The 24,744-nt window shown below is 37.1% G+C and overlaps 1 protein-coding gene across 7 annotated transcripts in view; it reads left to right on the top strand.

Annotated features, from left to right (window-relative positions):
* Positions 1-24,744, top strand: part of ZMYM4 (zinc finger MYM-type containing 4) — a 143,104-nt gene that overhangs the window by 90,153 nt on the left and 28,207 nt on the right. For all 7 annotated transcript variants that reach the window (XM_035019131.1, XM_035019125.1, XM_035019129.1 and 4 more), the window contains 13 exons: positions 4,088-4,262; positions 4,376-4,588; positions 7,242-7,392; positions 7,891-8,006; positions 8,784-9,059; positions 9,235-9,385; positions 10,353-10,525; positions 11,288-11,438; positions 11,983-12,123; positions 12,454-12,491; positions 13,618-13,762; positions 17,337-17,455; positions 18,139-18,310. In XM_035019131.1, the coding sequence (XP_034875022.1) occupies positions 4,088-4,262; positions 4,376-4,588; positions 7,242-7,392; positions 7,891-8,006; positions 8,784-9,059; positions 9,235-9,385; positions 10,353-10,525; positions 11,288-11,438; positions 11,983-12,123; positions 12,454-12,491; positions 13,618-13,762; positions 17,337-17,455; positions 18,139-18,310 (2,021 nt within the window). The remainder of the gene's footprint in view (positions 1-4,087; positions 4,263-4,375; positions 4,589-7,241; positions 7,393-7,890; positions 8,007-8,783; positions 9,060-9,234; positions 9,386-10,352; positions 10,526-11,287; positions 11,439-11,982; positions 12,124-12,453; positions 12,492-13,617; positions 13,763-17,336; positions 17,456-18,138; positions 18,311-24,744) is intronic.

Here is a 24,744-nt window from a genome sequence, read left to right as displayed (position 1 = left end):
TTGTCTTTTGTTATGTTTGGTCTTATCCATAAATCTTCCATGTTTTCAGCCTGTCATTCCTTGATTCTTAACTCTTCTACCTCTTCATTCATTCACTTACTCTACTTAACTGTTCTACCTCTTCATTCATTCACTTATCTATTATCCTTTTTTCACCCCTGTTCTTTTCCATTTGCCTCTTACTGTTCTCTATCAGGTATTCCTTACCTGCATGTCTCCTCTGCCTTTTCTCTCCCATTTTCTTTCTTTTCTCCCCTTCTCATTTTATAAGGTCTCTTTTCTGTTGCTGCTCAGCCCTCAACCCCTGATCAGTCTTGATTTTCCTTGCATTGTTTTACTTCCTGAACTACTCTTTCATCTCCTTTTTACCACTTTACCTTTCCTTCCCTTGTTTTCCTTTTTTTTTTTCCGTTCAACATGGGCTTGAACTCACGACCTTGAGATAGAGACCTGAGCTGAGATCAAAAATTGGATGCTTAGGGACGCCTGGATTGCTCAGTCTGTTAAGCGACTGCCTTCAGCTCAGGTTGTGATCCCCAGGGTCTTGGAATTTAGTCCCGCATCGGGCTCCTTGCTCAGCAGGGAGCCTGCTTCTCCCTCTGTCTGCTGCTCCCTCTGCCTGTGCTCTCTGACAAATAAATAAATAAAATCTTTTTTTTTTTTATTTAAAGATTTTATTTATTTATTTGACAGAGACAGAGATAGCGAGAGCAGTAACACAAGCAGGGGGAGTGGGAGAGAGAGAAACAGGCTTCCTGCCAGGCAGGGAGCCTGATGTGGGGCTCGATCCCAGGACCCTGGGATGATGACCTGAGCCGAAGGCAGACGCTTAACGACTGAGCCACCCAGGCGCCCTAAATAAATAAAATCTTAAAAAAAAAATAATCGGACGTTTAACTGACTGAGCCACCCAGGCCCCCCTGTTTTCCTCTTATTTGCACAGTCATTACAGCAGTTTGGGATAGTCTGGTTTATCTGACTATAAAATTGTTCAATTGGATCGATCGTACCTTAAATATAAGGAAATTGGATTCAAAAAAGTTAAAAGATTTTCTCAGTGTCACATAGCTGGTTAATTTTGCTAACACCCCGCCCCCTGGCCCCCATATAGTCCATATAATCAAACAGGTTTGATTTGTAAGTTAATCCCTTGAAGGATCCCAAGAAGGATTTCAATTTAATTTGAATGGGTGGAGGTAGAAAAGATTTCCTTCCTGATAGCCACTATGTTTATAGACCAGTAGAAATATAGCAGCAGCACTTAGGTTACAAGAAACTCAATAGCTATTTGAAGTAACAGTTTTATTTTTCTTAATCTTTTATTAACCATATCTCTTAACATCTTGAATTTAACCTAAACTCTAAGTATATTTTGGCTAATTATCATTTAATTTTCAGGTTAGTTCAGTTATAAGGACCTAACACTGTTTTTAAAAATCTTTTTCAAATCCTCTGTAAAAGAGGTAATTTGGAGGATAAATTTTTAAATACTATTAGAAAGATCAGATTACTTGATATAATGATACTCAAAGAAGTAACTATTTCAGGATTGTCTGTATCATTTCTGAAGTTTTACTATTTGGAATCAGATATAATGTACAATAAGATGTAACGTAGTTGGATGCTAGGCATACTGAGGGGAGTGAGACATATACCTACTTTTATTCTTCCTTGCCTTGATCCATGCTGCACCCCAACCCTTATCTCCTTAACCTTCTAGGAAGCTCCTATTTAAGATACAGCTAAAATGTCACCTGTTGGGTAGCCTTTCATGTCACATAGTGTCTGAAATAATTGTTTCTTCATTTCTGTTTCTATTGTACGTTATGCTTTTTCATAATGATTTCACTTTTATATATTAAGGATGCTTCTGTTATGGTATTTTATATGTCATTTGTCTTTTTGTCCCAATATACTATGAGCTCCTGGAGTGCGTGCTTGTACCATATTGTGACACAGGGTATAGCTAGTGCCTGGCTCAATATAAGTGCTCAATAGATACTTCTATAAATGAAATATATTAAAACCTAGGGACACCTGGGTGGCTCAGTTGGTTAAAGCATCTGCCTTCAGCTCAGGTCATGATCCCAGGGTCCTGGGATCAAGCCTCATGTCGGGGTCCCTGCTAAATGGGGAGCCTGCTTCTCCCTCTCCCTCTGCCCTTCCCCCTGCTCATGTTTTTTCTCTTTTTCTCTCTCTCTGTCAAATAAATAAAATCTTTTTTAAAAAACCCTAATTAAAAAATAACTGGGGCGCCTGGGTGGCTGAGTTGGTTAAGTGTCTGCCTTCGGCTCAGGTCATGATCGCAGGGTCCTGGGATCGAGTTGCGCATCGGGCTCCCTGCTCAGCAGAAAGTTTTGCTTCTCCCTCTGCCTGCTGCTTCCCCTGCTTGTGCTCTCTTTCTCTCTGTTATACAAATAAATAAAATCTTTAAAAAATAAAAATAACTGTGAAGGCAAAAACAAATGCAGAACGTAGAAGAGCCTAGAGCTACTAAGTATAGAAGATGATGTATGGAGTTATGTATTATAGCATATGAGGTGTTCCTTGTGATGATTATTATGTTTACTATTATCTTTTATTGAAGCAGAGATATTTGTAATCTTTTCTAAAAAGTACTCTATTAGTGTAATCTGTTTAAGATGCAAGAATGAGTATAATGTTTTATATACTATTATGTGGTGTGTACTCATGAGAGGGAGGCAACATTTAGAAAATTTCCATAAAGGCATTTTTTTCCCATTGGCTTTTTTTTTTTTTTTTTTAAGAGAGACAGTGAGTGTGAGCATGAGCCAGGGAGGGGCAGAGGGAGAGGGAGAGGGAGAATCTCAAGCAGGCTCCATGCTCAGCCCAGAGCTCAACTTGGGGCTTGATTTCATGACCCTGAGATCATGACCTGAGCCGAAATCAAGAGTTGGTCGCTTAACCAGGAGCCCCTTCCATTGGCTTTTGAAATGGTTTACACTTAAATAATTTAATAAACTGCTATATGGGAACACTGGTTTGGGGGTAAGATAAGGTGTAGAGTGGTAGGGGGCCTTAGAAGTGTTTTAATCTTCATTGTCTTTGCTACTCATGCTTGCAAATTAAATTATTTAAAAAAAGAAGTACTCGATTTTATATAACTATGCTAGAGTATACACTGTGTGGCTTGAAATGTATTTTTACATTTATTTATTAACGATTTTATTTTTAAGTAATTTCTACACCCAGCATGGGGCTCTCTCTCACAGTCCTAAGGTTAATAGTCTCATGCTCCACCAACTGAGCCAGCCAGGTGCCCCTGTATTTTTACTTTTAAAAGATGGTGTTTTTAAATTTTTTCAAGTGTAATATATTTTTAAAGAATATTTTGAAAATATGGAAGAGCCTAAAGAAGAAAATTAACGTCTCTTATCATCCTACCTATTAGAGATAATGAATAAAACTGCTTGATGTATATCCTTTTAGTCTTGAAACACAGTATACTGATTCTCTCAACAGTTCTGTGAAGTAAGCCGTGTCTTAGTTCTGTTTATAGAACAGAACTTAAGGATCAGAGCAATTTATCCGTTTACCCAGGAAAACCCATGTGTTCTTATCAGTGCCCTTTCCATACATATATATAATTGTCTCTGTTTTATTTATTTTTTTTTTAAAAAAGATTTTATTTATTTATTTGACAGAGAGAGACACAGCGAGAGAGGGAACACAAGCAGGGGGAGTGGGAGAGGGAGAAGCAGGCTTCCCGCGGAGCAGGGAGCCCGATGTGGGGCTCGATCCCAGGACCCTGGGATCACGACCTGAGCCAAGGCAGACGCTTAACCAACTGAGCCACCCAGGCGCCCCTTGTCTCTGTTTTATTTATTTATTTTAAAGATTAGAGAGAGAGAGCACGAGCGGGGAGGAGTGGGAGAAGCAGACTCCCCGCTGAGCTGGGAGCCCGATATAGGGCTCGATCCCAGAACCCTGGGACCATGACCTGAGCTGAAGGCAGACACCTAACCGACTGAGCCACCCAGGCGCCCCTGTTTTATTTATTTTTACTGACAAAAAGGAAAAATACAAATGATACTGTGGCTTATTTTATTTTTGTTATCATTTTTAGAGATATTTTAAATCCAAAGGATGTGATCAGTGCCCAGTTTGAAAATAGCACCACTAGTAAAGATTTCTGCAGTCAGTCATGTCTGTCAACGTACGAACTGAAAAGGAAACCTGTTGTCACCATAAATACGAACAGCATTTCAACCAAATGCAGCATGTGTCAGAAGAATGCTGTTGTAAGTCATCTTACTTTTGGGCGGGAGGTCCAGGGAGATCTAATGTTTGTGCTTAAAAGAACAGCTTTTAATGGTCTCTGCTTGTTGTTGGTGTGTTGTTTTTTAATTCCTAGATTCGACATGAAGTTAATTACCAGAATGTGGTACATAAACTTTGCAGTGATGCCTGCTTCTCGAAGTTTCGCTCTGCCAACAACCTCACCATGAACTGTTGTGAGAACTGTGGGGGCTACTGTTACAGTGGCTCTGGGCAGTGCCACATGCTTCAGATCGAGGGCCAGTCTAAGAAGTTTTGTAGCTCAGCGTGTGTCACAGCATATAAGCAGGTACATGACTGTATTTAACCCCAGTATCTTTGTTCCTTTCAGGAGGATCTACTTGTTTTGGTAGAACTTACTTATGAAAATATTGTCATAAAAATACTAAGAAGTTATTTTTTTTTAAGATTTCATTTATTTGTCAGAGGGAGAGAGAGAGATAAGATGTTATTATTAGCTTAATATTTTTACATATAAATAGTACTTGTCAAATGAATGTGTATTAAAAACCCACTTGTAGAGTTTTATAAGTAGCGTATTTTTTTCTTCATGCATTTGAAATACATGCTTTTAGGGCATGGCATTTATATTTCAAATATGATTCATGTTTTTTAACAATATTTTGAAAATGCACAAAGAAGAAAAATAATGCCATCTCCCAGAGATACCCAGTCTCATCTTTTTGGTGAATAGTTTTCTTTGAAATATATTTTTGGTTTGCATATAAATGTATACTGTTTTATTTGATAAGGTAAGGTCACAAGTTACATATATATTCTTGCCATGAAATCCATATAGTTGAAATTGCAATTCAGGCAATAAAAATCTTACAATTAATTGTTTTTAAGAGGTTTTTCCTTTTCTTCATGAAATAGGAAAAATAAATGTAGGTTATGTTATTTTGTGAATTGATGAGGTTTATAGAAGATGAATCACTTGAATGCTGTATGACAAATGTCTGTTAGGCAGTTTCATTTTTACTATATTTGTATTTTGTTAGTAAATTTTGATCACAAATTAGATTTTAAAATTCATAAGTCCAAAGGAATATTTTTAATTTTACAGTGCCTTCCTGTTTCAGTACATTAGCTGATCATTCTTTTCCTTAAATTAGTGAATCTTTATACAGTCTAACAAGATTCATGAATGTGATGTCATTTGAGAAATTTAACATATTCTTTTTTTTAAATTTTTAAATTTTTTAATTTTTTTAATATTTTTAAAGATTTTATTTATTTATTTACTTGAGAGAGAGAGAGAGAGAAACAGCATGAGAGGGGATAGGGTCAGAGGGAGAAGCAGGCTCTCCGCCGAGCCGGGAGCCCAATGTGGGACTTGATCCCAGGACTCTGGGATCAGGACCTGAGCCGAAGGCAGTCGCTTAACCAACTGAGCCACCCAGGCGCCCCTTTTAACGTATTCTTAATACTTTGCAGTGATTTTGGAATTTTCAATATTATACATTGTTTCCATTTATTTCTTGTTATTATGAAGCACATTAAAGGGGCTTAGCTTTACTATTTATTCCTTCCTCTAGAAACACCTTGGTTTTACCCTCACAGGGAGAAAAAAAGACAGTATCTTCATGAGCTTATCCTTGTCCAAAAGACTTTTCTTGATATTGTTCAAGTACTAAAAGTTACTTGGATTCAGTCCATTGAAAGATGGTTCATATTCCGCAAGAGAAGGAGAAATAGGTTGAATCATCTTAATTTTAAATTATTTATTGTTTTTAATTTAGCCAATATCTATAAATTTTTCAAATATTAATATGTACTATAGTGTAGAGAAAGAACGTGAATTTAGAAGTAAAGCAGATCTTGGTTTGATTCCTTTACTTTCTATTCAAATAGAATTTTACCTGGGGAAAGCTGTTAAACTCCCTGGGTCCATTTTCTTATCTGTGAATGGATATTATACTACTACTGTTACTGAGATGTTAGGATTATGTGAAGTAAGAATGAGAAAGCACCTACTATAGAAACTGGCATATTGAAGATGGTCATATCTGCTGCTTTCTTTCCTTCGTCATATATAATTCATTAAACAAACATTAGATGTAATTCCTGCTTTGAGGGGCTACTGTCTCCTGGGGGAGATAGACCTACAACTAACTGAGTAGAGATGGTATGATGGAAGTATTATGGTACAGCAGGGCACAGATCAGTTCTACTTGATAGGACAAGATGAAATTATCAGCAAATTCTTCACAGAGATAATGGATACTGGATATACTTTATAGGTTATCCTAAATGTGTGATATGTTAGTAGTATTTAGCATTACTTGCTGCTGAATCCCTAATTTTGTGGGAACTTAAGAGACTCATTGATTGCTTATATTTAGACACTTGTGATATCCAAAGTTTGCTCCAACTTTATTGCTTACTTGCTTATTGCTTTGTGTGCTTTGTTGTTATTAGTGGTAGAATATTTGGTAGTGAATTTTCTAATTTTATTCTCTTGAATTCACATTTTATTGCCATATATAGCACCTTTTGTTGGGGGGGGTTCTTCTAATTTTTAGCATAGTGTAAGAGCATGAATTCCCTGTTGTGTAATTTTTTTAAATTCCATTTTTAAAACTATAGTTACAATCAATTAATAGATCCCCAAATTAATTGCCAGGTTGTAGTTAGCATTATTTTTTAATGAAATAGAATAGAATGGAAAATATAAATATGCATCACATGTTATCATAATTTATATTGTTTTATGAAACTTTCTCAGTTTTATATACATATATGTGTAATACACAAACAAAACTTCAGAAATATGTACTGGGTCACTTTGTAAAATTTATTTCTTACTGAGGATTGTAATCATAAAAGTTTGAAAGCCACTAATTTAAAATATTTCAACAGTGTTAAGTATAAACATTTCAAAGAATTATGCTTTTACTTATAATTTGGTAAAAATGAATGTTATTTTATTCTCTTAATAGAAATCAGCCAAAATTACACCATGTGCGCTTTGCAAATCATTGAGATCCTCAGCAGAAATGATTGAAAATACCAATAGCTTGGGAAAGACAGAGCTTTTCTGTTCTGTTAATTGCTTATCTGCTTACAGAGTTAAAATGGTTACTTCTGCAGGTAATACTGGTTTCATAAACTATATAAGTAATAATAGTTGACAAAAGTTATGGTTATTGCTTTTTTGTATAGTATAGATTTTTGTCCAAATATAATTGATTTTTAAGGCAAATTTAAAATATTTCAGATCTGTGTTGTAAAATACCACCTCTTGCCTTGATTGCTTAAGTTATGTTTATTTATTTGCTTGCCTATTTGTGCATTCCCCTTTTCCAAAAAAATTTCATACGGCTTCTTTAATATATCTTTTTATCCACACCTGATTTATTTCCGTATTCATTTACTTTGTAGTTTCAGGGTAGACTGTGCCTACTTTAAATTAAAAGAAGTATTATTAATGTTAAGTTAGTTTTTGTTTGTATGTGACGTGATTTAGTTTCAGTTCCTGCAACTTGACCTGGCCCTTGAATTTTCATATATTGGATACTTACTTATTTTCTCAAACATTTGTGAACATTTGTATATATTACTCATTAGTTTTTATTTTGATTTGCTTAGGTGTACAAGTGCAGTGTAACAGTTGTAAAACCTCAGCAATCCCTCAGTATCACCTCGCCATGTCTGATGGAAGTATACGCAACTTCTGCAGCTACAGCTGTGTTGTCGCGTTCCAGGTACGGCGTCAAAAATCTTCCTCTGTTCCAGTCAGTGAGATGCCTACTATGTAGTGTGTAAACTTGGTAGGTGTTTGCTCCTGCCCCGATTGCTTACACTTCTATCTCAGTCTTGTTAAACGTGGATTCTTTGACTCTTGCTGTATTTGGAGGATTGTCATTTAATTGCCTCCTGTAACATTAAGTGGAATTGTTATTACCCAGATTATCTATTGGGAGGATATTATTTTTATTTTTATTTTTTTAAAAGATTTTATTTATTTATTTGAGAGAGAGACTGAGATAGAGCATGAGGGGAGGGAGGGTCAGAGGGAGGAGCAGACTCCCTGCTGAGCAGGGAGCCCGATGTGGGACTCGATCCCAGGACTCCAGGATCATGACCTGAGCCTAAGGCAGTCGCTTAACCAACTGAGCCACCCAGGCGCCCCAGGATATTATTTTTAAAGGAGGTTATTAGTTTGGGGCCCTGGCTGGCTCAGTCAACAGGGCGAACCACTCTTGATCTTGGGATTGTGAGTTTGAGCCCCATGTTGCACAGAGATTACTTTTATAAAAAGTTAAAAAAATGAAATAAAAAAGGAGATCATTAAATTATTTTAGTTTTTGGGTATAAGAGACACTGCACATTCACTTATAAGCTGCTCAAAGGTAGGGAGTTTTGCTTGTTCACAGGTGTATCTTACGTACCTTGAACTATGCTTGTCAAACTTAGGCACTCAGTGCTTATTTGTTTGAACAAATGATTACATTGATCATTTTGTTTGTTTCATTTTTCAGAATTTGTTCAACAAACCAACAGGGATGAATTCTTCAGTAGTGCCCTTGTCTCAGGGCCAAGTAATTGTAAGCATCCCCACAAGTTCAACAGTATCAGCAGGAGGGGGGAACACCTCTGCTGTTTCTCCCACCTCCATCAGTAGCTCTGCTGCAGCTGGTCTCCAGCGACTTGCTGCCCAATCCCAGCACGTTGGGTTCGCACGAAGTGTTGTGAAACTCAAGTGTCAGCACTGTAACCGCCTTTTTGCCACAAAACCAGAACTTCTTGACTATAAGGTAAAGTATAGGATCATGGTAAAGGGTTTGGGTATAAAATGGTCTATCTGTAAAATCATTTCTGGCTTTTTCATCTCTCAAAATTACACTACTTGTTTTGAAAGTAGGAGGGAATAAGGATTTCCAAAAGATAAACCAAATGTTTAATTAGTACTTGATGATTATTTCTTTACAGGGTAAAATGTTTCAATTCTGTGGCAAGAATTGTTCTGATGAATATAAGAAAATAAATAATGTAATGGCAATGTGTGAATATTGTAAAATTGAGAAAATTGTAAAGGAGACTGTGCGATTCTCAGGTGCTGACAAGTCATTCTGTAGTGAAGGTAAAGGCAAGATCATTTTACCTACTGAGCATGTTGGTCCTTTTAAAAGTAACTGATGATTTAAGCTGTTACTATTTATCTAGTTTATCCTTTGTGTATAACAACAAAGTCTTTTGTTTACACTTGGTTTGCTTTTTTTTTTTTCTGAGTTAGTCCTTCATATCATATAGATGTCAAAATGAAGGAAAAGATCGTTGAACTATATTACAGAAGATGGTGATATGAAAAACATACCATGTTCTTAGATTGATAGGGATGTTGTAGTTATTGCACCTTTTTTAAAGATATATTTATTAGGTGGGGGAGGGGCAGAGGGAAAGGAAGAGGGAGAGAATCTTAAGCAGACTCCCTGCTGAGCGTGAAGCGTGCCGTGGGGCTCCATACCAGGACCCTGAGATCACGGCTGGAGCTGAAACCAGAAGTCGGACACTTAACCGACTAAGCCACCCTGGCGCCCCTATTGCATCTTATTTCTAAATAGAACTGCTTAAATTTTGGTAGCATCCTAAGATTATACTTCTGTTGTTTTAAACAGACATGTTTCTGAATAGGCAAATCAATGTGAGGTAGATTGTCTTCTTTATTTAGATGACTATTTTGTATGTTTAATATGTTTTGTTTTATTCTAAAGCTGTACACAATTGGCCTCCTAGACTAGTGGCTTTCAAACCTTTTGACCACAACACAAAAGATCATTGTGACCCAGTATGTTATCACCCCCCCAAGTAAAATAAAAGTTTTATGAAACAAAGCTGGCTTTTATTATGTGTGATGCATTGTAATATTTTCTGTCCTGTCTTATTTTATTTAAAAAAAGAAAATGATAGAATAGATACTTTAAATTGATCTCTTGATCTACTAATTGCTAAGGATCCAAGTGTGAAAACATTGTCACAGGGCATTTAAGTTTAAAGATGTAGATACTTAATATTTTTTCTCATGTTAATTTTATCTTTCCTGTTTTTAGGTTGCAAATTGCTTTATAAACATGACTTGGCAAAACGCTGGGGAAATCACTGTAAAATGTGCAGTTACTGTTTACAGACATCTCCCAAATTGGTACAGAATAATTTGGGGGGGAAAGTAGAAGAGTTCTGTTGTGAAGAATGCATGTCCAAATACACAGTTCTGTTCTATCAGGTAAATATAATCCACATTCCTGGGGTTTTTCAAGTTAGGGCATACATTACTCCGTTTTATTCTCCAATGTAGTATGAAGGGCAGTTTAGTGATTTAAAACTTTTAAGTATTAAATGTATTATGTAAAAAAAAAAAGTATTATGTCCTCTTGCAGTATTAATGAAAGATTTAAGAAGACTTTAATGTCACTGAAGTTATGTTCTTTTTGTTTTTTTTTTTAAGATTTTATTTATTTATTTGATAGTGCAAGTAGGAGAGTGGCAGGCAGAGGGAGAGAGAGAAGTAGGCTCTCCACTGAGCAGGGAGCCCGACGTGGGGCTCGATCCCAGGATCCTGGGATCATGACCTGAGCCAAAGGCAGATGCTTAACCAACTGAGCCACGCAGGCGCCCTTTCTTTTTGTTTTTAATTTCCGTATAGAAGATCTGTTAGTCTTACGACCTCAAAGTATTTAAAATTAGCATTTTATTAATTTATTATTTAACTAAAATGAATTTGTCTTCAGAAGTTTTTGAAGAATATAGGTCTTATTTTCATTTCACTGTGTTTTTAAATTACTCTTTATTGACATCTATAATGTGACTTTTAATGTTTAGTATAAATGATAAAAAATGATATTTACCATTTTAGGGTGGTTAACCTTCATTGTTGTGTTCTAGATTCTAAGTTAATTTCCTCACTTGTCATTTGTGTACTGCTTTCATTCTCTCAGGCCACAGATAATTTGTGTTTTACTCCTTTACCATCTTATTTCATTTTTAGATGGCCAAATGTGATGGTTGTAAGCGACAGGGTAAACTCAGTGAGTCCTTGAAATGGCGAGGAGAAATTAAACATTTCTGTAACCTGCTTTGTATCTTGATGTTCTGTAATCAGCAGAGTATGTGTGACCCACCTTCACAAAACAATGCAGGTAAAATTAAACTTTACAGTCTTTATCAGTGCCAAGGACCAACTACTGTTCTACAGATTGGGAACTTTAAACAGTTGTTAATAATTTCATGAAATGCAAATTCGCAAATTTCATTCTGTTCAAATGGCATTAACATTTAAATTCCTTTTTAGTTTAACATCAAAATGAGTTTATTATGTTTTCTCTGAGTGTATTGAATTAAACTCTGTAAGAACTATGGGAAAGAATGGCAGTTAATGTTTGTAATTGGGTATATACACCTTGATTTCCTTAAAAAAGGATTTGATAGTAAAACAAAGGACATAGAATCGAAATCACATGGCCTTCTAAATATACCACATGCATAGTTATACAAGAGAAAGTATATGGAATACTTTTATGTTTCACTAATTAAAAGAATAAAAAAAAAGCCCAGTTAATCCTAAAGTGATTCTTTGCTCTAACAGAATTTAACCTTACTAAAAGCATTGTTTAACCTCCTTGAGATGTTGGTTTCTTTGTATGTGCATATAAATTAAAAGGTTTTTTTATTTTTGTTTATTAGCAAGTATTTCCATGGTGCCAGCTGCTTCAGCAGGGCCCCCATCTCTAAGAAAGGATTCAACTCCAGTTATAGCTAATGTAGTATCATTAGCCAGTGCTCCTGCTGCTCAGCCCACAGTGAATTCTAACAGTGTCTTACAAGGTATGTCTGAGTTTAAAGCATTTATCTAGCCTTTTGACGTTGAATACAGTCGGTCTGTATCTTTTTTTTCAATCAGTGATCATTTTCATATGTTTGACACACTTATATTATGAGGGGTGGCTCCTTGTGGGCTGCTGGGCATTAAACAATGTTTTTATCACTTCCCGGTCTCTTGTTTTCATGTGACACTTTACATGTAGTTTTCCTGTGAATTAAGATAATTCATGTTTTTATTATGAGATTTTCTGTCTGTCGTTCCACCATCAGCTTTAAATGCTACTGTGTAAATAATTGTGTAAGATCCTAAATATTTATTTTAATTTATATCAGGTGCAGTTCCAACAGTAACAGCAAAAATCATTGGCGATGTAAGTTTTATTCTTTTAACTGGTATTGCCACTGTATTTATTTTCCAATTTTATACGTATGAATATGTCTGTTAATTTTTCCTGCTTATTCTTTGTTACATAAAATAAATTTTATAAGCTCATTTAATCTTTGGGAACAAGAGTCTGGTTATTCTGGTTATTTAATTAGGTCTTTTATGTACTTTGATTTCTTTGAATGGTTGCTGTCTGTATTACTGAAGGCAGTTTTTGTTTGGTTTAGTTTAGTTTTTTTTTTTTTTAGTTTAGCTTTAGAGAATTAAATTTTATAGAATTCAGGCAAAAAGGTATTTGGGGTGTTTTGTAATATAGTCAGATTGTAAATGAAATATTTATAAAATGTACTTTGTTTTCCACCCAGTGCAGATTATACTTAAATAAGCATTCTTGTTTCTTCACTCAGTATTTTTTTGTTTTGTCTCTTAAAAGAAGAAAAAAATAAATACGAGAAAAACTTACAACTAGAACAGTGGCATTTCTTTTTTTTTTTTTTTTAAAGATTTTATTTATTTATTTGACAGAGAGAGACACAGCGAGAGAGGGAACACAAGCAGGGGGAGTAGGAGAGGGAGAAGCAGGCCTCCCTGTGGAGCAGGGAGCCCGATGCTGGGCTCGATCCCAGGGTCCCGGACCACGACCTGAGCTGAAGGCAGACGCTTAACGACTGAGCCACCCAGGCGCCCCAACAGTGGCATTTCTAAAGTGTTTTCTGGTCTCTGGGATAACTTTCATACCTTTTTTTTTTCAAGTTACTTAAGTGATCATAAGTTAATCTTGAAACAAAGTCTTCTAAGACTCAACTCAGAAAATAACAGTTCTCATTTTAAACATAGCCAACATTGTTACTGACCAACAGTATCTTAGAATAGAAATAGCATTTGTCTTGTTAAATAGAACTGTTAATTAGATACATTCAGAGTCAGTATATAGTTATCAGACTATTTTATTACTATTGCTATTTTAGGAATATTGTATTTCTTACATATTTAGTAAGTTCTCTGTCTTCCATGTAATTCCAGTATAGTGTTTCTTTTGAAATTATAATATTTCTTATAATTAATGATAAGCTTTTGAAAACCTCTTCAGTTTCTGATTTTTTTTTAACTAGGCAAGTACACAAACAGATGCCCTGAAACTGCCACCTTCCCAGCCCCCAAGACTTTTGAAGAATAAAGCTTTATTGTGCAAACCCATCACACAGACTAAAGCCACCTCTTGCAAACCACATACCCAAAACAAAGAATGCCAGACAGGTATGTTCCTTGCACTTTCTTCCTTTAATTTTTTTTTTTTTTTTTGGAAAGGAATGTGAGAGCTGTTTACATTAATTGAGTGCCTGCTATTTCCTGGGTTATGTGTTTCATTGTTTATATACATTGCCCACTTTTGTTCTCACAACTTCCTGTGAGTTAGGTATTTTCACCCTCTGAGAATTAAGAAATTATGGCAAAGAGAGGGTTTTAATTTATAATACCATACTGTGAATACTTCATTTTCTTTTGTTATTAATGACAGTGTAATTTTATGGAATAAGCCTAGACTTTGGAATTATGTAGACAGGGTCTTAATTAAGAAGAACTGTTGTTGTTTAAGATTTTATTTATTTATTTGAGAGAGAGAGAGAAAATGAGAGGGGGGAGGGGCAGAGGGAGAAGGAGAAGCAGACTCCCCACTGAGTAGGAAGTCTGAAGCGGGGCTCCATCCCAGGACCCTGGGATCACGATGTGAGCTGAAGACAGCCACTTAACCAACTGAGCCACCTAGGCACCCTGAGGAACTGTTGTTTTGTAGAGCATCCTTAGGTTTGAACTTTTTCACCCTGTTTCAAATAAAGTCAGATTTTTGTGCAAGAGGGCTTTCTTAAGAATGGCCTCTCTCCCCAGGCAAAATTTCTGAGCTACATTTCTGGATTCTGAGCGTGGTGCTACCCTCTGGTTTTCTCAGTTTGCCTCTCCTGGCATGGAATCTCTGCCCTGCAAAGTCATCAGGGCTGATGGTGATTGGGACCCAGTATTCTTGGCCTACCATTCCTGCAGTAGGGCCTCTACTCTATAGGTGGCAACTGGGTGAAGAAAGGGAGACCCCAACCTGTCAGCTATACTCACCAGGAAATTATCCTCTTCACCTTAGAGTTGGAGGGGATGAGAAATGATGGTGGCCAGTCCCCCTGGTGAGGTATGGTAACCCTTGCTTGGCAGCTGAAGAAAGAGGAGCCCACTCTTCCTGGCTGCACCTACCCAGAGGGGAGCTTCTGTCAAGCTGGCTGAGGGCGAATGGAGCAGGTTGTGGATCAAATGTCATAGTCTCCCAGGGGAGGGACAGAAAGAGAGGGAGAAAGATAGACTCTTTTTTTTTTTTAAGATTTTATTTATTTATTTGACAGAGAGAGACACAGCGAGAGAGGGAACACAGCAGGGGGAGTGGGAGAGGGAAAAGCAGGCTTCCCACCGAGCAGGGAGCCCGATGTGGGGCTCGATCCCAGGACCCTGGGATCATGACCTGAGCCAAAGGCAGATGCTTAACGACTGAGCCACCCATGTGCCCCAGAAAGATAGAATCTTTTTTTTTTTTTTTTAAAGATTTTATTTATTTATTTGACAGCGAGAGACACAGCAAGAGAGGGAACACAAGCAGGGGGAGTGGGAGAGGGAAAAGCAGGCTCCCCGCAGAGCAAGGAGCCCGATGCGGGGCTCGATCCCAGGACCCTGGGAACATGACCTGAGCCGAAGGCAGATGCTTAACAACTGAGCCACCCAGGCGCCCCCAGAAAGATAGAATCTTAATCAGGCTCCACGCTGAGTCAGACATGGGGCTTGATCTCACAACCCTGAGATCATGACCTGAGATTCAGACACTTAGCCACCTGAGCCATCCAGGCACCCGGAAAGTCTCAGAATGCTTAAACCAGGAAGTAATCCTAGATTCCTAGATCTGGAAGGTTATCCTGGATCTGGAAGGTTATCCTGTAGGTCAGTGCTTCCCAAACATTAATACGCATATGAAGTACTTCGGAATTTTATTAAGTACATTGTAATTTAGTGGGGTCTGAGGTTTTGCATTTCTTAAAGGTCCCATGGACCACATTGACTAGTAATGCTGTAGGTGACTTTGGCCTATATTTGTATTGTATTAATAATGGCTAATTTAGTATTATGTAGCTTTGTTATCAGATATCTCTAATCAGGTGATTTGGGTTTCTTTGTTTTTGAGTATAGTTGACACACAATGTTACATTAGTTTCAGGTGTACAACTTAGTGGTTTGACAAGTTTATACATTATGCTATGTTCCCCACAAGTGTAGCTACCATCTGTCCCATCACATTGCTCTTAGAGTATCACTGACTGTATTACTTCTGCTCTGCTCTTTGTTCCTGTGACTTACTCATTCCATAACTGGAGGCATGTTTCTCCTTCTCCCCTTCACCCACTTTGCCCAGCCCCCTATCTGCAGGTAATTTTTTTTTTTTTTAATGTCCACTGGACCATGGTAAAATTGATCCCGCCTCTGACCCTACTCAGCTTGTCAGCTTTTCACTTCTTGTCACTAGCATCACTGTTCTCCTACGTTAATGGTTTTATAATCTTCTAGGGTATTTTTCTGGCACATAGAAAGGACTCTGTAGGATACCTATTAAATAATTGAATGAATTCTCCATCCTTCTCACTTTTTCCCTACTCATATTTAGGTTTCTAAGTTCTGTTTCATCTTTTAGTACCTTAGAACATCTGTTTGTATATATTCATTCTTTTTTGTAGGTATCATAACCACCCTGGTCCTTGTATTCATCATCTTAGCTCTACACATTGCAGTTGCCACCTACTTTTACACTTGATATACTTTTTATTCCACGCTGAGGGCCTCCAAATTAAATTAAACTTTTTTTTAAAAGATTTTATTTATTTATTGAGAGAGAGTGTGTGTGTGCGTGTGCCCAAGTGAGGGGAGGGCAGAGTGGGAGGGAGAGGGAGAGAGAGAATCCTCAAGCAAATTCCATGCTACCATGGAGCCTGACACAAGGCTCCATCTCATGACCCTGAGATCAGGACCTGGCAAAACCAAGAGTTGGATGCTCAACAGACTTGAGCCACCCAGGTACCCCCAAATTAAGCTTTTTAAATGATATTTTCATCATATTACTTTGTGCTAACCGATCTGTAGTAGCTCCACACTATCTACTAGAAATGATTTTTAAAAGTTCATTATAGCCTCATGAAAATGGCCCTTCTACCTATTTAATCTCCTCCTTAACATTCTTTTCTTACTCATGTTATCAGTTTTCTATAGCCCTCTTCTAAGATTACTGTTCCAATTCTTTCTATTCATTAATCCAAATTATATCCTTCATTCACTGTATCCTCGTATCATTGATCATTGTTGTGTTGCCCAATTATTATCACTGCTATCTTCAAATCTTTCTTTACTACTACTTCAGTTATTTCTCCTTCTGTGGACTCAGAGTGTCAAAGATTACACTTATTTTGAACTATAAGTCTGTGTGATTTATTTTTTATTTTTATTTTTTTAAGATTGTATTTATTTGAGAGAGAGCACAAGCTGGGGGGAGAGGGAAAGGGAGAAGCAGACTCCCTGCTGAACAGGGAGCCTGATGTGGGACTTGATTCCAGGACCCTGGGATCATGACCTGAGCCAAAGGCAGACGCCTAACGAACTGACCCACCCAGGCGACCCAAGTCTTTGTGTTTAAAAAAATTTTTTTTAATTATAATCCTTTTGAACTATAAATCTCTGTTGCTTTAAAAAAATTTTTGTTATTAAAATGTTTCTCACCCTCTTTGTTTTTTGCGATTTTTTGTTCCCTCATTAGAAGACACTCCAAGTCAGCCCCAGATCATTGTTGTGCCAGTTCCCGTGCCAGTGTTTGTGCCCATACCTCTTCATCTTTATACTCAGTATGCACCAGTCCCATTTGGAATACCAGTTCCAGTGAGTAATCATTTTAGAGATTAAGGCTGATTTAGTGAATGTTTTCCTCAACTAAGATGTTAGAGTGCCATAAAGAAAAACTCTTCACTTGTTGGTAAAATATTCCTGACTATGGTTGGTTATGATCATATTACTGTATTTTTTAATATGGAGTATATGAAGGACTGCTTCTGTTTTACCCTGCCTTCTCAGAGAATGCTGTGATGTAGCCTGTTTATAATGTTTCGTATACAGTAAACCACTCAAATAGGAAAAGATCAGAAACTGTGTGTATGTGCTAAAATTCTAGATTCTAGCAAGGGTGAGAAAGTAAAAACTGTGATTTACATTATTCTTTTTCTTAGAAATGTATTCATTTTTTTATTGGAAATATATTTTTCCTTGGTGAATTCTTAAGGAAAATAGTTATGTGAAACTGAAAATGTTAAGCAAGAATATAATCAGAAACAAAAATATGTTAGATAATTATTCTTTTAGACAGTCACATTTTGTTGATTGTTTAGAAAAAGCACTTAACTGAATTTGATTCAGCTGGCTGTGGTTTTATAAAAACAAACTAGCAAGACTGTTTTAATCATTAGTAATAGAAATACCTGAATTTGTTCATTATTTTAGTACTTAAATCATCTCACAAATAATAGTTTTGATGACATATTCCCCAGAAACTGTCCTTGGTCTTTCAGATGCCTGTCCCTATGCTTATTCCATCCTCAATGGATAATGAAGATAAAGGCACCGAGAGTATTGAAGACATTAAGGAGAAGCTTCCTTCACATCCATTTGAAGCTGATCTCCTTGAGATGGCAGAAATGATTGCAGAAGATGAAGAGAAGGAGAAGACTCTATCCCAGGGAGGTTGGTATAATTTTAAAGTAAAGAAAGAAAAAAATACACTTAAAAATATTTGGGTAACTCAGGTAATATTAAGTATTGGATAATCAGGTGTTTCTAAAAGCTTTATTTGTGTTTAAGTATCAAGTGTATGGATTTGTTAAATTTGATATCTCTGAAAGTCCTATCCTTTTTTTTAAAATTTTTTATTGTTAATCACCATTCATTACATCATTAGTTTTAGATGTAGTGTTCCATGATTCATTGTTTATGCATAACACCCAGTGCTCCATGCAGAATGTGCCCTCTTTAATACCCATCACCAGGCTAACCCATCCTCCCACCCCCCTCCCCTCTAGAACCCTCAGTTTGTTTTTCAGAGTCCATCATTTCTCATGGTTCGTCTCCCCGTCCGATTTCCCCCCCTTCATTCTTCCCCTCCTGCTGTCTTCTTCTTCTTCTTTTTTTCTTAACATATATTGCATTATTTGTTTCAGAGGTACAGATCTGAGATGCAACAGTCTTGCACAATTCACAGCGCTTACCAGAGCACATACCCTCCCCAGTGTCTATCACCCAGTCACCCCATCCCTCCCACCCCACCCCCCACTCCAGCAACCCTCAGTTTGTATCCTGAGATTAAGAATTCCTCTTATCAGTGAGGTCATATGATACATGTCTTTCTCTGTTTGACTTATTTCGCTCAGCATAATACCCTCCAGTTCCATCCACATCGTTGCAAATGGCAAGGTCTCATTCCTTTTGATGGCTGCATAATATTCCATTGTGTGTGTGTGTACACACACACACACACACACACACATATATACACCAGATCTTCTTTATCGATTCATCTGTTGATGGACATCTTGGCTCTTTCCACAGTTTGGCTATTGTGGACATTGCTGCTATAAACATCAGGGTGCACGTACCCCTTCAGATCCCTACATTTGTATCTTTGGGGTAAATACCCAGTAGTGCAATTGCTGGATCGTATGGTAGCTCTATTTTCAACTTTTTGAGGAACCTCCATACTGTTTTCCAGAATGGCTGCACCAGCTTGCATTCCCACCAACAGTGTAGGGAGGGTTCCCCTTTCTCCGCATCCCTGCCACAACATCTGTCATTTCCTGACTTGTTAATTTTAGCCATTCTGACTGGTGTGAGGTGGTATCTCATTGAGGTTTTGATTTGGATTTCCCTGATGCCGAGTGATGTTGAGCACTTTTTCATGTGTCTGTTGGCCATTTGGATGTTTTCTTTGGAAAAATGTCTGTTCATGTCTTCTGCCCATTTCTTGATTGGATTCTTTGTTCTTTGGGTGTTGAGTTTGATAAGTTCTTTATATTTGGATACTAGCCCTTTATCTGATATGTCATTTGCAGATATCTTCTCCCATTCTGTCGGTTGTCTTTTGGTTTTGTTGACTGTTTCTTTTGCTGTGCAGAAGCTTTTTATGTCGATGAAGTCCCAATACTTCATTTTTGCTGTTGCTTCCCTTGCCTTTGGCGATGTTTCTAGGAAGAAGTTGCTGCGGCTGAGGTTGAAGAGGTTGCTGCCTGTGTTCTCCTTTAGGATTTTGATGGACTCCTGTCTCACATTTAGGTCTTTCAACCATTTTGAGTCTATTTTTGCGTGTGGTGTAAGGAAATGGTCCAGTTTCATTCTTCTGCATGTGGCTGTCCAATTTTCCCAACACCATTTGTTGAACAGACTTTTTTCCATTGGACATTCTTTCCTGCTTTGTCAAAGATGAGTTGACCATAGAGTTGAGGGTCCATTTCTGGGCTCTCTATTCTGTTCCATTGATCTAGGTGTCTGTTTTTGTGCCAGTACCATACTGTCTTGATGATGACAGCTTTGTAAGAGAGCTGGAAGTCCAGAATTGTGATGCCGCCAGCTTTGCTTTTCTTTTTCAACATTCCTCTGGCTATTCACGGTCTTTTCTGGTTCCATACAAATTTTAGGATTATTTGTTCCATTTCTTTGAAAAAAGTGGATGGTATTTTGATGGGGATTGCATTGAATGTGTAGATTGCTCTAGGTAGCATTGACATCTTCACAGTATTTGTTCTTCCAGTCCATGAGCATGGAACGTTTTTCCATTTCTTTGTGTCTTCCTCAATTTCTTTCATGAGTATTTTATAGTTTTCTGAGTACAGATCCTTTGCCTCTTTGGTTAGATTTATTCCTAGATATCTTACGGTTTTGGGTGCAGTTGTAAATGGGATCGACTCCTTAATTTCTCTTTCTTCTGTCTTGTTGTTGGTGTATAGGAATGCCACTGATTTCTGTGCATTGATTTTATATCCTACCACTTTACTGAATTCCTGTATGAGTTCTAGCAGTTTTGGGGTAGAGTCTTTTGGGTGTTCCACATGAAGTATCATATCATCTGCAGAGTTGAGAGTTTGACTTCTTCTTTGCTGATTTGGATGCCTTTTATTTCTTTTTGTTGTCTGATTGCTGAGGCTAGGACTTCTAGTACTATGTTGAATAGCAGTGGTGATAGTGGACATCTCTGCCGTGTTCCTGACCTTAGGGGGAAAGTTCTCAGTTTTTCCCCATTGAGAATGATATTCGCTGTAGGTTTTTCATAGATGGCTTTTACGATACTGAGGTATGGACCCTCTATCCCTATACTCTGATGAGTTTTGATCAAGAAAGGATGTTGTACTTTGTCAGATGCTTTTTCTGCGTCTATTCAGAGGATCATGTGATTCTTGTTCTTTCTTTTGTTAATGTATTGTGTCACGTTGATTGATTTGTGGATATTGAACCATCCTTGCAGCCCAGGGATAAATCCCACTTGGTCGTGGTGAATAATCCTTTTAATGTACTGTCCTATTGGCTAGTATTTTGGTGAGAATTTTTGCATCCATGGTCATCAGGGATATTGGTCTGTAATTCTCCTTTTTGATGGGATCTTTGTCTGGTTTTGGGATCAAGGTAATGGTGGCCTCATAAAATGAGTTTGGAAGTTTTCCTTCCATTTCTATTTTTTGGAACAGTTTCAGAAGAATGGGTATTAATTCTTCTTGAAATGTTTGGTAGAATTCCCCTGGGAAGCCATCTGGCCCTGGGCTTTTGTTTTTTGGGAGATTTTTGATGACTGCTTCAATTTCCTTAGTGGTTATAGGTCTGTTCAGGTTTTCTATTTCTTCCTGGTTCAGTTTTGGTAGTTGATCTCTAGGAATGCATCCATTTCTTCCAGGTTATCTAATTTGCTGGCATAGAGTTGCTCATAATATGTTCTTATAATTGTTTGTATTTCTTTGGTGTTGGTTGTGATCTCTCCTCTTTCATTCATGATTTTGTTGATTTGGGTCATTTCTCTTTTCTTTTTGATAAGTCTGGCCAGGGGTTTATCAATCTTGTTAATTCTTTCAAAGAACCAGCTCCTGGTTTCGTTGATCTGTTTTACTGTTCTTTTAGTTTCTATTTCATTGATTTCTGCTCTGATCTTTATTATTTCTCTTCTCCTGCTGGGTTTAGGCTTTATTTGCTGTTCTTTCTCCAGCTCCTTTTGGTGTAGGGTTAGGTTGTGTACTTGAGACCTTTCTTGTTTCTTGAGAAAGGCTTGTATTGCTATATACTTTCCTCTTAGGACTGCCTTTGCTGCATCCCAAAGATTTTGAACAGCTGTATTTTCATTTTCATTTGTTTCCATGAATTTTTTAAATTCTTCTTTAATTTCCTGGTTGACCCATTCATTCTTTAGTAGGATGCTCTTTAGCCTCCATGTATTTGAGTTCTTTCCAACTTTCCTCTTGTGATTGAGTTCTAGTTTCAAAGCATTGTGGTCTGAAAATACGCAGCGAATGATCCCAGTCTTTTGGTACCAGTTGAGACCTGATTTATGACCTAGGATGTGATCGTTTCTGGAGAATGTTCCATGGGCACTAGAGAAGAATGTGTATTCCTTTGCTTTGGGATGGAATGTTCTGAATATGTCTGTGAAGTCCATTTGGTCCAGTGTGTCATTTAAAGTCTTTATTTCCTTGTTGATCTTTTGCTTAGATGATCTGTCCATTTCAGTGAGGGGAGTGTTAAAGTCCCCCACTATTACTGTATTGTTGTCAGTGTGTTTCTTTGCTTTTGTTATTAATTGGCTTATATAAGTGGCTGCTCCCATGGTAGGGGCATAGATATTTACAATTGTTAGATCTTCTTGTTGGATAGACCCTTTGAGTAGGATATAGTGTCCTTCCTCATCTCTTATTACAGTCTTTGGTTTAAAATCTAATTTGTCTGATATAAGGATTGCCACCCCAGCTTTCTCTGGTGTCCATTAGCATGGTAAATGGTTTTCCACCCCCTCACTTTCAATCTGGAGGTGTCTTTGGGTCTAAAATGAGTCTCTTGCAGACAGCATATCAATGGGTCTTTTTTTTTTCAATCCAATCTGATAGCCTGTGTCTTTTGATTGGGGCATTTAGCCCATTTACATTCAGGGTAACTATTGAAAGATATGAATTTAGTGCCATTGTATTGCCTGTAAGGTGACTGTTACAGTGTATTGTCTGTGTTCCTTTCTGGTCTATGTTGCTTTTAGGCTCTCTCTTTGCTTAGAGGACCCCTTTCAATATTTCTTGTAGGGCTGTTTTCATGTTTGCAAATTCCTTTAGTTTTTGTTTGTCCTGGAAGCTTTTTATCTCTCCTTCTATTTTCAGTGACAGCCTAGCTGGATATAGTATTCTTGGCTGCATATTTTTCTCATTTAGTGCTCTGAATATATCCTGCCAGTCCTTTCTGGCCTGCCAGGTCTCTGTGGATAGGTCTGTTGCCAGTCTAATGTTTCTACCATTGTAGGTTACAGATCTCTTGTCCTGAGCTGCTTTCCGGATTTTCTCTTTGTGTCTGAGACTCATAAGTTTTACTAGTAGATATTGGGGTGTTGACCTATTTTTGATTTTGAGAGGGGTTCTCTGTGCTTCCTGGATTTTGATGCCTGTTTCCTTCCCCAAATTAGGGAAGTTCTCTGGTGTAATTTGCTCCAGTATACCTTCTGCCCCTCTCTCTCTTTCTTCTTCTTCTGGGATCCCAATTATTCTAATGTTTCGTCTTATGGTATCGCTTATCTCTCGAATTCTGCCCTCGTGATCCAGTAGTTGTTTATCTCTCTTTTTCTCAGCTTCTTTATTTTCCATCATTTGGTCTTCTATATCACTGATTCTCTCTTCTGCCTCATTTATCCTAGCAGTTAGCACCTCCATATTTGATTGCACCTCATTAATAGCCTTTTTGATTTCGACTTGGTTAGATTTTAGTTCTTTTATTTCTCCAGAAAGGGTTTCTCTGATAACTTCCATGCTTTTTTCAAGCCCAGCTAGTATCTTTAAAGTGATGATTCTGAACTCTAGATCCGACATCGTACTAATGTCCATATTGAGTAGGTCCCTGGCAGTCGGTACTACCTCTTGTTCTTTTTGTTGAGGTGATTTTTTTCTGTCTTGTCATTTTGTCCAGAGGAGAATAGATTAATGAGAGAACAAAATGCTAACAGGGTAACAACGTCCCCAGAAAATATACTCTAAACAAATCAGAAAAGACCTGAAGTAGGGGGAAAAGAAAGGGAAAGAGAGAAAAAAGAAAAAAAAAAAAGATAAAGATAAAAACAAACAAAAACAGAACAAAACAAAAAAACCAGAATATGTTCAAATATGATCAGGCTGGTACATAGATCAGTGCCACACACTAGATTTTGGGTGTATTTTGGTCTGTTAGGAGAAAATGCCTCCCAAAATTTTAAAGAAAGAAAAACTTATATATATACAAAAATAAGGGTTGATATGATGAAGGGATGGAATATGATTGTAAAGATGGAAATTATAAAAATTTTTATAAAAGGAATTGATAAGAAGTTGTTTGAAAAAGGAAAGAAGAGGATTTAAAAAAAAAGGAAAAAAAAGGGAGAGAATGTGATCAGGCAGGAGAGTAGAAAAAAACCATACACTAGAGTTTTAGGGTATATTTTGATCTGTTAGAAGAAACTATGTCAAAATTTTAAATAGAGACCAACATATATATATGCCAAAAATATGGGTAACTACTATGAAGGAATAGAATATGGCTCTAAAAATGAAAAATAAAAATGTTTTTTAAAAAAGGGATTGATAAGGTGTTGGTTGAAAAAGGGAAAAAGAAAAATTAAAAAAAAAAAAGACAGTTAAGAAAAAAATTAACTTTGAAAGACTAAAGAATCATGGAAAAAAGCCATGGATTCTATGTGCATTATTCCCCTAGCGCTGGAGTTCTGCCGTTCTCATTGATGGGTAAACTTGGTCTTGGCTGGCTGTTCTCGCTGATCTTCTCGGGGAGGGGCCTGTTGCCGTGGTTCCCAAATGTCTTTGCCAGTCCTGTCCTTTTTTAAAACTAAGTATTAATATTCTATTTTTAGTTCTTAATCATTCCAGAAAAATAATCTGTAAATCCATTTTCATGATTATGTTTTGGCT

This window comes from Mirounga leonina, unplaced genomic scaffold (genome assembly GCF_011800145.1).
Source record: "Mirounga leonina isolate KUSES-001 unplaced genomic scaffold, KU_Mleo_1.0 Mir_173, whole genome shotgun sequence".
NCBI lineage: Eukaryota > Metazoa > Chordata > Mammalia > Carnivora > Phocidae > Mirounga > Mirounga leonina.
Note: the sequence above shows the minus strand (reverse complement) of the source record. Positions and strands in the feature narration are given on the sequence as shown.